The sequence below is a fragment of the Aulonocara sp. 'chitande type north' Nkhata Bay genome, linkage group LG10 (assembly GCF_057382095.1).
Source record: "Aulonocara sp. 'chitande type north' Nkhata Bay isolate Kocher_YH1m ecotype deep benthic linkage group LG10, A_spYH_male_GT1.1, whole genome shotgun sequence".
Lineage (NCBI taxonomy): Eukaryota > Metazoa > Chordata > Actinopteri > Cichliformes > Cichlidae > Aulonocara > Aulonocara sp. 'chitande type north' Nkhata Bay.
The window spans coordinates 4,590,864-4,606,300 of record NC_141353.1 but is presented as its reverse complement, the minus strand read 5'-3'; the positions used below and the strand labels follow the sequence as shown (position 1 = coordinate 4,606,300).

Here is a 15,437-nt window from a genome sequence, read left to right as displayed (position 1 = left end):
TGGCCCATGCATGCACTGCCCCCCCATAGTCTGTGCCCTCCATGATGTCTCGGTTGAATCGCCCCCAGCTTCTCGCTCTTCCTCTTAGCCCCTCCCAGCCTTGCAGGCCAAGGGCTGCATGACAAAGTCTGGAGCCAGAGACCAGCAAAGTAAATGTATTGACTTCATCACCACTGTCCCACTGTGCCTGCCAACTAGCCAGCCAGCACCACTCACCCTTATTGTTGCTCATTAGCCTAGCATTTTGCCCTGCCTTTTCCACATTGACCACACTGAAGACCACACTGTTACACATTTTACTAATAAAATGTGTGTGAGGGTGAAAGTCACACAAACAGGTCCTTTCCAGAAACAGTGTTAGTGGTGCTGACCGCTGTCATCTGTACGATTATTAACAGTATTTAAGTTATTCACAGGCGTCAGAAATGGCTAAAGGTTGTAGTGTGTGTGTGTGTGTGTGTGTGTGTGTGTGTGTGTGTGTGTGTGTGAGTGAGACAGTAACGGGCTGTTTCATTCTGTCATTTAGTCATTTCTGTTATGCATCTCTGTCTGGGGTGCAGTTATAACACTGTAATGTAAAGTCTCCAGCGATAAGTTGACATGGTCACAAAAAACAGGCAAGCACGTGGACGGCTGCTCGGACTGCCTCACTCACCATCTGATGATGAAATTTAGGTCATCAGACCCACACTTGGTCTGTGCTCACAATCTGTGCTTCTCTTACACTATTTGAAGCCTTCGGCCTTATTTTCTTCCGTTTTGGCTCATTATCTTGGTGTAGGATGAAGTCTGCATCAGCCAATCTGTTTGCCTCTGCTTCAACACGTTTAAACACAGTATAGTACACTACTACTACGAGCAGGACAGTACTCTCCCAGAAATGCATTAGAGGGAGTAGTAGTGCGATTTGTTCCAGCACCGCCTTTGTACACACACAACAGCACTGAAGACACTAATAGGACTGAAACACTGAACCAAGTACAATGCCATAAAGTGCATTATGGCAGACTTATAGTAAGAAACATTGAGTGTGACTTTTAAGGTGGATAATCATGGAAATAAACCAGTTTAACAGCTGTTAAGAGCCTTAACAAATATGGGAGAGACATGGTTTACAAAGTTATTAACCACATAAAACTTTACATTGGCATTTGTTAGTGTGTCAGCAGTTGGATGAGTGATTGAATGTTAGGTGTGTAATGTGAGCCCTAAAGTAACCAGTTCAAAACCAACCAGACAAATAACACGGTGCAGGGTGAATGGAGAGAGAGAGAAAGCTGAGGTATGCTCCGAGGAGAGTGGCCAGGTGCTCCCAGTTACCGCACCTACCAGCAACCTGGAAGACGACACGTACAAGCAAAACACAGCAGGCGCAGGCCAACGCAGAGGGCTGTCAGACACATGTGAAAGAACGCCCCCTCTCTCATGCTGACGGTGGTTCAGGCAGTTATTGAGGGTGTGATTTGTGTGTGGGTGAATAACAGTAGCAGGGTGTGTGTGCAGCCATGTATGTGACGAAGACTGACGTCCCTCTCAGGGCTCCTTTAGACCGCCTTGCTGTGCGTTGCTGTACAGCTGATGTGTCTCAGCTGCTCCTGTGACAGACTAGAGGAAGGGTGATGAGGGCCTGTCTTTATTTGTCTCTTTTCTTACTCCTCCATTCGGCTTTCTAGCCATCTCCTGCTCGAGTCCATCCCCAGCATCGACACAAAATACGCTTCTCCTGCCCAGTCACCCCCTCTGCTCACAAAGCACCGTGAGAGATGCATTCCCTCCCCCCCAGTGGGACCCAATCCATCAGCTGCAGTACAACTCCAAAGCATACAGCCAGGCAACCCGTCATTTAGAAACACAGGACACTTAACAATAACCTGCAGGTTTTCTAATGGGTTTCCATCTGTATGATATTTAGGGTCATACTGTGTGGTTGCCTGGAGAAAACAGAATGAGGGCCTTGGCCGACAGAGAGATGATGTCAGACCCTTTGTCACATGTTCATTCAGAGGACCGCTCTCCACTGCCTGTGAGCTGAGGATGATGTAACGCTTGGATGCATTCTGCCCTTGTTGGGGAAACAAAAGACCAGCCAGAGCCCCCATACACACACACACACACACACACACACACACACACACACACACACACACACACACACACACACACACACACACACACAATAACCATGAGACACAGAAATAATTTGAGCACCACAATGCTGTATGTCAGTGAAAGGTCTTTAGAGTTGGGTAAGAGTGCGCACACTCAAAGTTAAAGTAGTATAAAGCTGAAGAGTGGAGGTGAACTCAAAGGTTGAAAGGTCCTAAAAGTTTCAATAACAACAAATGTAACAAATGCATTAATAAATACTGCTAGACTTCAGCACTTTCCCTTTAACTAGAGCAGTGCCTGTTCAAGGGCAGTATAATAATGTTTTTATGCCTACATTCTACACATGTTACATGCATGCAAATACATCACCTGCTCCTGTGACAGACTAGAGGAAGGGTGATGAGGGCCGCTCAATTCCATTACCTATGGGGTAATGGAACTGAGGTAAAAAAAAAAAAGAAGAAGAAAAGAAAACATAAGGAAATGGCTTAAATTTTCATTACCATCAACACATCATCATCAGACAATCATGTTCTAAATTAATTTGTGCTGAGAATACACAAATACATTATATTCCAGATCAGTCCATTTTGAAAAATTTGAAGAAACATAACATAAATAACCACTTTTTTCATGCTGCAGTGGTTTAATAGGTCCTCTTTAGATTAATCAGGAGTGCTTTTGAGATCTTGGGTCTATTCCACATAGCTATGATGCTTTATGTCTTTATATTTTCTTTCTTTGTTGAGCTCAACTGGACGTATCAGACGCAACATTTCCTGTGAAGCAGAGGGAAAGCTCTCCCCACCAGCGACCATTAAGATCAGTTAATGTGTATCACATGCATGTGCGAAACAGGATTTTGTCATAAGGCAAATAGATCAGGTCTGCAGGCACATGTTCCCACTGTGCTGTTTTATATTTTATGATTTTCCCACAAAGAAGAAACATTACCGGTCCACTCTGTTCCCTGTACCCTGTCTTCCTATAACATTTGCAGCTCGACTGGGCTGATTGATTTCCCTTTCCGCCTTTACACTTGACAAACCACGCTGTCCTGTCCTGACCTGCGGGGCCTAGAGTGAGGTTAACTCCTAGAAGCGCTGAAAGTACATTCACAAAGCCTCATTACTCATTTCTGCTCTTATAAAAATGAAGTTGGGCTTAAGACAACAAAGCTGCAAGCTTGTCATGGAGATACTTTTTCTTTGGTGTTTTCTGCATTCCAGTGTGAAACAGAATCATTTCAATGACATAAACCCAGGAAGAGAAGTGCTTGCATGTCCTCCTTTGTGTTCGTCAGTTTTTTTCGTCTATTTTGGGTCCTTGACCTGTGAAACATCGTCCAGTTAACTTTCTGCATTTGGACAAATATTAGCGTATTATTTGGAATATTAGCGATGCTGTGCTTTTGTCTTCACTCAGTGCAGGAGAGCCAGTGCCAATAAAGGTTGCTGTAACAGATGTTTCATTACCAAAGATGTTGATTACTGCTGTCATGGTCGTTTGGGTTTCGTGCAGATGTTGAGCTCACTGATGCACTTTTTTTCCCCAGAATGTTGTATTGACAGTCTGAAAATTCCCACCCTGTGTCTGGATTGTTCTTGTTTGATAATCTTACTTAAATTGAGAGTCCATGTTGTAGGTTCACTGCAGCAACATCCATTTTCAAATACCGCACTTCGAATCTTTTCCAGATCTTTTATGGGCTTCATAAAATAAAAAAATACTGAATGAAATGCACGCATCTTACCAGCTTTTGGGTGAATTTCCAAATTGTATTTAAGCTCCCAAAAACAGGAAACTGTTTAGAAATGACCAATTCCTGTCGTATTTTTGTTCAGGCCCTGAAATCAAAGCTGAGAGTTTGCATGTTCATCAAATAACTTGAATATGTTTGCATGTAAGTGTAAACAACGAATTGTTTTCAAGTTCCAAAATGTATAGATTTATAATCTGTGTGCAAATATATGTACGCTAAAGTAAGAAAAGGATTTTTGTTCCAAACCATCATCTCATCCCCTAACAGCGACCTCTCTCCCCCTGTTTAAATTCCATTGCTCTCCTCAGTACGGTTAGATCCCCATTTTTATTTTTATTTTTTTAGCTTTAATGATTTTAGATCCAGCTCCTTCACACTGCAGCAAAGGCCCACAGGCAGCCGTGCACTCAAAACCCCTTCAGCTCTACATCCGAGTAAAAATACTACAGTGTGAAAATGGTGCCACTGGAGACCCGCCATTTATTTTTAGTCATATTTTATGTTCTGCAAACTTCAGCCTGTAATCATAACACATTAATAAGAAGCTCTGACCTAGTGTACTGACATACACTTTAATAACTAGTAGAGAAATTTGATTTAATAAACTCATTCTGTTTGCGTAGTAGCGCAGGCGAATTTATTGGCCTGACACTTTTGTGTCAGGTTCTTGCAGCCGTTTGGACCGATCAGCTCTGCAGCAGAGAAAACAAAGTAGAGCAATCTGGGCTGCCGAGCACTGCTGCTCTATTTCGATACATCAAAATAATGTTGGTATTTTATTTTGAAGTGTTATACATATAATTAAAAATATCATAAATGCTTGATACCGATCACACTGTTATTTTTATTCACACATTAGGGTAGCGTTTCTGTCGAGCCATCTGTTTGCCACGTTGGTCTGGACTGAAATATCTCAGTATCTGTGTGATGGATTAGACACAATGTGTAATATGCATAAATATTTTCTAGGCAGTGTGGTTAGTCTTCAAGGCTCACCATGAGGTTAACCTTTGTAGCTCTTGGTGACGTGTCTCCATTGGAAGTGCGTGTTGCAAACAACTTTTGTCCGTCAGCGAGGTGTGTATAGTAGAAACCCCACACACTCAGTGCCTGACTGCAGTTCTTTTCAACCTAACTTGGGTGTCTCTAATAACTAATTTTAGAGTCAGAAACAAAACTTGAGATTTCTCCACTGCTGTATTTTCTCCATAGCCAACACAGGAACGTGGGAAATAGTTGTGTTCAATCAGTGCTTTTAGCTTTTTGTGTCTGCAAGTTGGACTACAGTGATGTTTCCTGGAACAATAATATCCGACCTCTGCGCATGTGGTTTGGATAAATCAGTCCAACCTGTCACTGGCACAGCAGAGCAGAGACAGGATGAACTGGGTCATCATTGGATTATCATTTGATATTCATAAGCAGACTTATAGTAGAAAACGAAGTGAAGCTGTTCTCCAGCAATCGGTCAGAGCAGGCGTCTCAGCTGAGCAGCTCACGGCTTATGTGGAAATCTGTGTTTTTATGAAGGCTTAGAAAGTTTTGGCTCAGTGGTGACTGCTGTCACATTGCCCCATTCCTTTGGTAAAAGATAGTGCAGGTGGTGTTAGAGATATTATTTGTGATCGTCACACCATCTTGAGAAATCTGCGTAGAAGGACCGGACACACACACACACACACACACACACACACACACACACACACACACACACACACACACACACACACACACAGCAGTGTACTTCTAGGGTTTGGCACACACACTTCCCACTGCTGCTCTCCTTCGGCGTTGTACACGCCTTCTGAAGAACCCTCCCCCTCTCCACTCCAGCGTCACTAAAAACAGTCGAGAGCTCGTCAGTGCCATCACCACCACCTGTCCACTCACCTGCCTGGCACCGCCCCTTGAGCTCACTGCACCACCCCTCCCCTGCAGCTGAGCCAGGGACCACACCTCCGCCACTGTCTGTACCCATAAGTTGAATTGGACTGTGTGGATATTTGAACTGTTTGTTTGCATGTTTTTCACGCAGAACTGGGAGAGACTTGCACCCCTCCATGCGGCTCTGTACCCTCGTGGCTATTACCTTTTTGGTAAGCCAGGCTGTTTGCAGTCTCTTTTTAATCCATCTTATATGTGGATGGTACACGTGAAGTTGCCACAGCTGATTCAACTTCTGCTTCAGTTTTTTTAAGGTAGCTGGCTGGGAGCAGGCCCTTTAGCAGAGCGTATTTTTGGTGACTCTATTTCTACTTTGCAAGTGGGGTAGGCTGGGAGCTTATTTAGGTTATTAGGTTATATGAATAGCTTCCCATTATTTACTGCATTTGCAGATCATCACTTATTGAAAAGCTTAATTGGGTGCATTTTGAAGTTTGATAATGGGAAGTCATGGTAATTGTGTTCTTGGAAGAGCTGAATGTCTCCTCAGTAGATCACTTTCAGTCAGATGCCACTTTGCTTGAGGACAGCACAGCGAGGACTGCAGATGTGGAAGGAGGGAAAACAGCTCCCTGGCAAGTGCACACACACCCTCTCCCCTCCCTTTCCTTCTCCTCTGCTCCTCTCTCTCTCCATCCCTGCTCTTTGTCCTGGGAACATACCAACCAGAGAGGGTTAAGAGGAGGAGAGAAGGGGGAGGGGTGATCCAGCATGTCAGACAGGGAAGAGGAGGAAAAAAGAGAATAGCATGTGGTGCAGGACACAGAGAGCAGACGGTGAGGTTGCCAGAACAGGACTGAAGAACACATCTTTCTTTTTGTTTTGTTTTTTGGACATTTAAACCAGGTTGTTTCCATTTATGTTTTGCTGCTGCTAGTCAGATTTTCAAAGTTGTGTTGGGTGCCAGCCTCCAGAGAAAGAAGGTTTAAAATTGGGCATCCCAATGGTGGAATGGAAGAGAAGGCAAAATGGAGGAGATGAAAGCTGTCCCGTTGAGTAATCCACCAAACCGGCTTTCATCCTCTAACACCAGCTGCTGATGATATTGTTGCCCCCTCCTCTCTCTTTCTCTCTCCGGATCCCACACTGGGAGTGCTTACACTGTATGTGAAAGAAAGTGGGGAGCTGACATTTACGTCCCGCCAAGGGGAATTGTGCTCCGTGGCGGAGAAACCCAAGCTTGGATGTACATTCTTAGACTTGAGGAACAGAGACTGGACAGGTGTTGGAGCGTTAAGGAGCTGCATGAAGGGAAGGAACGTAAACCAGAGCTGACCTACTGTAAGTATGAGGGCTTTTTCTGCCCTTTCAGTTCTTTCTGTAACAGTGTTCTGCTGCTGCGGTTACAGAGCTGTGCTTCCCCGTTGTCCTTGTGTGCCTGCAGGACTCGTGAAAAAAAGCTTGTGGCCGAGATATCGGTGTGGCACTGCATGCAGAAACCTTTGTTAGAGCGACAGCTGAGTTTAACACGGATCTCCAAGTAAATGTCTTTGGAAAATGATCAACGTGAAAGGGCTTTTCTCTTTCTTTTAGGAATTCCACAGGCCAGCTTTTACAACACTGTAAACAAGAACAGCTGAGGGACAGACCATCCAGTGATATATATTTTTCCCCAGTATGACCATATATAGCACAGCATGACCACAGTGAGGAAACCAGTGTGGGTTTTTGTTGTTGTTTTGACTTTTTTTTGTGTGTTTTTCTTTTGATTTTCATGACATTGATCCAAATCCTTCATGTCAGCCTTGTTGTTATCTGTGGGTAGGTTTTGAACTTAAACCAGTATATCCAGAATTCTTCAGTATTTCTCATTTCCTGTGAAAGGCAGTCTGTTCCTATGCTATTATTCTGGAGCTGTGGTTTTTGAAACCATAGTTTGCCAAGTACTGGCAAGATTGCAGCTGCCTTTGTGGTCACAGGGACAATGTGTGCTAGTGCAGCACAAGTTGGATTGAAAGCGAATTGCAATGTGGCGAGCTGCAGGAAATGCAGAAAACAGGCCTAGAATGGTAGGTAACGTGTGCGGCATGCTTCCCAGTTTGGGTGCATGGGAGCATTTGCAGGTTCTCTTCAAAAGTTCTTAATAAAAGCAGACGTGCTTGCTGAAATGGCAAAACTGCTGCCTTTGTTTTGAAAACCTTCATCACAGCTGAAAATGTCTCTGGGGTGCTCACTTCAGTTCTGTTGTTTTTCAGCTGGGAGCCAACCTGCAGTTCACTTACCCCCAGCCTCGTTTATTCAGTAGATGCTATCTGTAATTTCTACATGCTGTCAGCAGAGATGATCATCGGGGACTTGGGAATCACAGCCAGGGTCTCTCTAACCGTTATCATCATAGTTTGAGAAAGTGTCTTTCTGGGAAATAAAACAAAAGTCTGTGTTTTGTTCATACACAGTGTGAATCATATTAGGTGTAATGTTCTAGAAACTAGTGTTGAAGTGGTTTTGCCATTATTAGTGTACAAAACTGTAGAGAGAAACAGACATGTAGTCTCACCGCTCACCGTGCCACAGATATTTTACTGGTGTTCCCCTGTGGTAACCAGGAAATCAGCATCTAGCTGAATTACTGCTACCTTCTGATGATAAAGACCTATTACATCATATCATGCACTAGTAAAAAAAAACAGGGAAAATATATTTAAAAAACATTAACAAACCATAGAAATAATAAGACTGTTTGAGTATTTAAAAGATTTTGGAGCCATTGTCCTGCTATAGGGAGGCTGCTGCCTTTGTGCTTGGTCTGCAGCTTGGTTTAGGTGTTTGGGAGATATCAAAGTGATATTCACATGAATCACAGGGCCCGAGGTTTCCCAGCAGAACAGATCATCAATATATTCAATTCACCAGTCAGATTTTGTTGTTGTGGTTAATGTGACAGCTGCCTGGAAGTTAAGAAATCCTTCGCTTTGTGTTTACTTTGTGTTATTTTCTGAGCATGTTAGTATTCTGGCTTCAAACCCAACAGATCTGACTCTAAGCTTGGAGTTTATTCCTCTTTTTACCGGCCTTGATTTGCTATACAATAGATTTTAGCTACATAAGCCTCTGTGACTTATTGTAACCCTGCTATTGTTGTGCTGGCATTACTTTGCAGTATTGTTTGTTTCTCAGGTAATATTAGCTGCTGTATGTATATCCCTGCCACAATCAAGGTGATCCTGAGATTGCCACTGAGAGGCATGATGTTCTCTTTGTTCACAGTATCATCTTCTTTACATAACATTTTTTTTAACCTTTAAGTGTTTTGTGACCAGAAAGTTCCTCATCATCCCAAATTGAGTCGTAACCGTTCACATGCACATAAATGTATTGCAGAAACAGCACAGAGCCTTTCGTGTGCTGGATGGAGTCCCACAGTTTGCATGACAACACACTCGGATATTGCTAAATCAAAAAGTTCCACAGTGACTGCACCCTGAAGCATTTCCAAAAGAACTTTGGGTGCAAAATATTGATGCTCAGCAACATCATGTGGAACAACTTATAATCACACATACACACCACTTGCTTAAGAGCAGAGCAGAGTAGCACTTTAATGTCCCTGAGAGGCAATTTGGCTTATACACAGCAATCAGTAATAACAAATATATACAAGCACAGCAATAAATTGAAATAAACAGTGAACGCAAAATACACAAAAACTGAAAGAAGCCAGAAACCAGACAAAATGGCTTTTGTTTAAAAAGCCAGTACCTGATGGATTGAATGACCTCATGTCTTTCCTTTTTATTGCTGAGAAACAACTTTACCAAACAAACCCTGACAGTAACAGTCACATAAAAGTCACTAAGACAAAAGACTGCATGGAGCAGTATTATGGGGTTGGATAGGATAAAGAATGACCTCATATGTATAACTGCCACTTCTAAGGAAGTAGAACCTCCATCAAGTAAACTGAACTTATCCAAAAGGCGGCTTTTAAATTTGCAGCAGTGCTTTCACACTTCCTGCATTTTCTGTTTTTTGTCAGATTGTGATCAACAGATCATGAAAAAAAACAAATCTTCAAAATAAAGAATACTTTGATAATGACATTGATGAATCATTTATAAACACTAAAAATGTTGTCAGGTTAGACGATACAGTCATACTGGTGACACTAGTGTCCTAGTTCTAAGTTGATAACAGCCTGTTTTATCGATTGGTCCATGTGTGCAGTCCAGACCAAAATACTTTTAAAAAGCCACGTCTCGCCCTGGTCCAGTCACCACTGAGCAGCTGGACTTTAGATGGGTTTTTATGTTGTTTTTGTTGTTGTTTGTGTGTTTTTAAGCAGTGTGAGCAGCCGGTGACACGCCATTCATTTTTACACCATCAGCCCAGTTCGTGATAACTTTGCCAATTTATTACTTAGCAAACTAAGTATTTCCTGATACCTGGAAAACCAAAACTTGCATCAGCCTCAGATGATTTCTGTGAGGCCAGGTGATTAGCCAGATTCTGCATTGTCTGACTCAAAACATATAGGATCATATCTATGCTTTATCATCTAAGGAGGCTTTCCTTAACTAAAGCAGAGAAAACACAAAGGAAAAGGAGAATGTGACCAGTTTTTGGATAAATTGTCATCCTCTTCCTCCTCCTCACCTCAAGCCTGATCTCCTGAACTGAAGTCAGGTTCAAACATACGAAAATCAGCCAGAGCTGTTGGTCCTACAGCAGCCACTGTAACTAGGATTAACTACTGACATCTATTGGTTTTACTGTAACAGTTGCATGCAGCCTTCTTTGTCTTTGGGTGCCCGCAATCTCTCTTTTTGTGCCCATCACCACCTCTTCTCTAGATTTTTGTTGCTGTTTTTCACTTGAGTTGTATTTTTACATGATATTGAATCATGCTAATCAATGCTAACAATCCAAGATCAAAAGTATTGACAGAAATACTCTTCTTTTGTTTAGTTCTGACTCCGATGTTAACAGGTTAATCGAAGGTAGCATTTTACTTTACTATCATGAAAAACATTAAATGCTGATGTTAACATGAACACTTTTAGTAGATTTTTTTTTAAAAAACAGTTGAAAATTTCTCCACGTCCCATCCACGTTTGGGACCTCTTTCTCCTGTGGACTTGTTCCAAAAGTGCATCACTGTGTTTTTGGGTATTAACTTCCAAGTACAGTTCAATTTGTTTTTGTTTTATTAGCTTTTATCCTTTTCAATGCTTTACTTGTAAACAATTCCCTTGCTTTTATTTTGAAAGTTAAGTGGCGCTAACCAGCTAACCTTGGCTGTTTCCTGTCTTCTGTTTCCCTCTTTCGAGGCTTACCAGTCAATATTCAACAACTGTATTAAATCAAACTTGCTTTAATGGGATCCAGAACACTTCCATGTGTTTTCATCCCCCGCACTGGCACAATGACATTGTTCCGACAGGCTCTGTTTAGTGGACCCACACAGCACATAAATACCCTCGATCTCAGTTTTTATGTCTGCTGTTGTGAAAGCAGAACTTTTGTTTGTGTTAACACAAAATGCAGATCTAACATAATGATGCAGCAAATGGGATAGAAGATAAAAATGTTTCATGAGCGGGTCACTTACTCTTTCACAATTTCACAGTTAATACAAAAGTTAAAAATTTGTTTTTTTTTAATTTGTATTTTACAAAATGTAATCACTTTTTTATTCAAAATAAGAGTGTCTGCAAACTTTTTCAGTTTTCTCAGTCGTACAACTAATTCCTATCAATAAATCAGCAACCAAACCTCCCTGCAGTAGACTGGCAACCAAAGACCAGGCATAGATTTGGGGAGAATAGAAGTGCCACATAATGGCATTGACCTGGTATTCATTCACCTTTGCAAGTACAGAACGTAATGAATATATATTCATTCTTTATGTTCTGTATTTATTTTTATTCTGACGTGGAGACAAATGATTCATAGATGGATGGATGGGCTGCCCTGAAAATGCTGTTTTAAGTTCTGAACTTCCTGAATCTCTGCAGTGGAGCCAGTGATTGCAAACATTAGCACAACTATCTGACATGATAGCTTCTCCTATGGGAAATAGAGCAGGTTCAAAAGCACCAGCTCTTATATAATGCAAGATTAAAACACCTGTTCAACTTTTCTTTGTATCACTGGTATAAAAGAGGGATTGGGAAACCACATGAGGCTGTTTCATTAAATGGCTAGTATCAAAGAAGAGACAATAACAGTATGTTGAACACAAAGACGTGCGGTTTTGAACAATTAAATCTGTTCAACCAGTCTTCCCTGCCTCAGAATAGACTGGTGGGATGGCAACCTGTCACCATGGCTACGCAAATTATGTCATAGTGGCAATGTGCACTGGAAGACCCCAATTATGAGGTGTCTCTGCATACAAGACCTAGTGCCAGATGATATGACAACATGTGCTATAAATTTGGTGAATACCGTTTCTAGTGTTAGGCTGTTCTTACACACTTTTCATGTGATTTTTGCAAATTTACCTCCTATAAGATATTTGGCTACCTGATAGTACCATATCACCCCAATAGAGTACTTTGCTCTTAGCGAGCACTTACTATATTCCATCAGCATGGTGGCCGTTGCCTCTGTTCACTTGGAGCTCATAACTTTAATTATCATTATATCCTTTTATTTCCAGGATCATAATTTACATCAATTGTTTGAATTTGTCTGACAGATGTTGTATCTCGGGTTCAGCTTGAGATCCTGAGAAGTGCTGGAGCTTAGCTTTAGGACTGCTGACGCAATCCAGGAGTGAGCTACATTCCCATAAAGAAACACTGAAAAAGAACCTCTGGTTCTCTTTGCAACCACACTCAGTATCTCACTATGGGAAGCACCTTGTGGCGTAACCAATAACAGAAGCTCCACTACCACCACATCTTTCTAAAACAGACCAATCACTTCAAGGACATGGAATCCCCCTCCCCCTTTTATAATAGCCCCTGGTTCCACACCAGGTACTCACTTTCTTTCCTGTGAAGATCATTAGAGTGGTCCTGGACCATAGAGCATGACATGCATTGCCAGAGGTTACAGTTTGCAATGAAACCATCCAGGTTCAATAGCACGGCATGTTCATTGGGTGCAGGGGGAGCTGAAAGGGCTTTGGACAGCAAAGTTTCTTCTCTTGTAGGCTGAAGGGCAGGAAGCAATGCACTGGAAAAGATAATGAATGGATACCTAAATGGATTTATGTTCCCTCAATTCTCACTTCAGCAAATACAAATTCATAATTTTGAATGCCCTTTAGGGCATAGTCTAAGAATAGCAGACCCTCTTTTTCAGACTGGCACTCACCCTTGGGGTTTTCTCCAAGTATGTTAAGGCAACTCTGAACCCTTGGCAGGCGGCAGGGCTCAGTGTGTTTGTATATTTGAAAGATTTTCTAGTATGTGTGAAGAGGCACTGGAGAAAAACACCCAGGCACTATTATGCAGCCTGTCTGGCTTGATTTTCATCATCAATTGTATCAAGAGTGTGCCGTCTCCCACTCTGAATATTAAATATCTGGACCTTGAAATGAACAGTTTCTTTTCAGGGTTTTCTATCGAGAGGTTGCATGAAGAAAATTTTCCTGCACATTGCTCTGTTTCCCAAGGGAACCATGGTCTCTATTTCTTGCTGCTCCTGAAAAATTGTCATGTCTCGGTCAGGACAGAATGCAACAGTGGTGGTGTATATAAACTGTCAGGGATGCACTTGTTTCGTGACATTACACAAGCTTTCTTTCTGCCTGATTATGTGGAGCAGCAAGCACCTCCTGCCGACTCATGTTCCTGGTGTGTTGAACACCAGAGCAGATTTGCTCTCCAGAGGGAAACCACTGTACGGGGAGTGGATGCTCAACCACAAAAAAGTCCATCAGCTGTGGGTCACGTTCAGACAGATGTCCATAGATCTGTGTGTTTTCATGCAATGCAAACAATGTCCTTTGTTCTTTAAGAAATGAGGGAGTGTTCTTGAAGTGACTGGTGTGTATATTAAACAGGCATAGTGGTAGTAGAGCGTCCATGACTGGTCATGCAAGTGGAGCTGGGTCTTCAGAGAACTGGGGTTACCCTGGTAACCAAGCATTAATGAATCCCTGTTTTTTTTTATAAGAGAGTGAAGCATTTCAACAAAACTTCCCTACTTGCTTGGTCACCGAAAAACGTGCTTAGAATAAGTATGGAGGGGCTGGTCGGCCATCCTAATATATGGGGCAGAGCCTTGAGTGTAGCTCAGCAGGTCACTGGTGCTTCTGTAGTTCATCATGCCAAAGCAGTTCTCTGTAGAGAAAGATGTAACGTTAGAAAAAGAAATGAACTGACTTCCGTTAACTGAGGACCGAGGTCTACTATTACAAGTTTGTGTGTGGATGGCACTTTGATATGGCCCAAGCCCACAAAACTACTCCTGAAACCATTCATGAGCCTGCGTTTGTCACATATGTCAGGCAGAGATGCATATGATAAAACAAGGCAAGATAAACCAATACTTTTTAATCATATTTAAAGAACCACAGTTGCTTGAAGTAACCCATGTTATGCTCATCGAATGCCTCAGACCTTCTCTTTGTTTTTCAGCTGTCCCTTGGCGATGAACAAAGCGAAGTGCCGCGGAATGGCTATGAATCTAAGGAGCTGGTGTACTTGGTTCATATTTACTGCCAGGTAAGACTGCAAACTCCTGTGCATTGGTGGTGCATTAGTGTGTGTATGTAAAACAAAAAACAAACTTGGCTGTGGGAAGTCTTTATTGTTCAAGCTCGGGTCCTCTACCAGAGGCCCGGGAGCTTGAGGGTGCTGCATAGCATCTTAGCTGTTCCCAGGACTGCAGTGTTCTGGACAGAGATCTCAGATGTTGTCGATGGGATCTGCTGGAACCACTTGCCCAGTTTGGAGGTCACTGCCCTAAGTGCCATCACCAGTTTGTCCATCTCTATCTGGAAGTCCCAAATGATCTTAGCTTGGTCATTCTTAACCACCCTAGGGGGCACATTTCATTTTGACCTTGTGATTTCTAGGCCATACTCAGCACATGCTTTACTGACAGGCTTGTTCCTGAGCTGCTGCTGTTTCTGTGCCGTCTTTCAGTCTCAATATCATCCATCATTCCATCTGCCGGTGGCACATGCTGTGAGAAAGTGTAGTGACTACACTGATATAAAACCAATAAATTATACCTGCTTTAAATTTGACTGTTGTTGTCTCTAACTTTGCACAGTGATGAAGCATTCCTTGTCATTTTGGATCAACTTCTAAAGTTCCCATTCAATTATTTTTTTTTAGATAAACTTCAGTAATGTATGCCAAGTCTTCTCCACTATGTCAAAATGGCAACTTTTCAATCTAATTTTTGAGAATCAGATGATATTTGGCAAGTTGTGTGGGTGCTGAGCAACTATTGTTGGTCTGGTCAGTCCTGTGCTTTGAGGCACTATGTGCTGGCACACAATGGGACTAGCTTGATGGAGATATTAGCTTCATATAAACCTGAACATATTTATTTATTTATTCTTTGTACTGCAGTCACTCAACTTTTTAAGTGTGTCTTATAATTTGTATAACGATGCACAAACCACATAGGCTCCTGTTTAGCCAAACACATACACCTCAAATGTTGAATAGCACCTGTTGAGATATCAGCAGACTTCTCCCTCTCAACAGGTCATTTC

General features: G+C 42.2%; 1 protein-coding gene across 8 annotated transcripts in view; it reads left to right on the top strand.

Annotated features, from left to right (window-relative positions):
• arhgap32b (Rho GTPase activating protein 32b) overlaps positions 1 to 15,437 on the top strand; it is a 125,242-nt gene that overhangs the window by 73,530 nt on the left and 36,275 nt on the right. For 7 of the 8 annotated variants that reach the window (XM_086307877.1, XM_086307874.1, XM_086307875.1 and 4 more), the window contains one exon: positions 14,347 to 14,433. In XM_086307877.1, the coding sequence (XP_086164003.1) occupies positions 14,347 to 14,433 (87 nt within the window). Of the gene's footprint in view, positions 1 to 5,501; positions 7,097 to 14,346; positions 14,434 to 15,437 lie in introns of those variants that run through there. The other variant, XM_086307881.1, reaches the window with a different exon arrangement.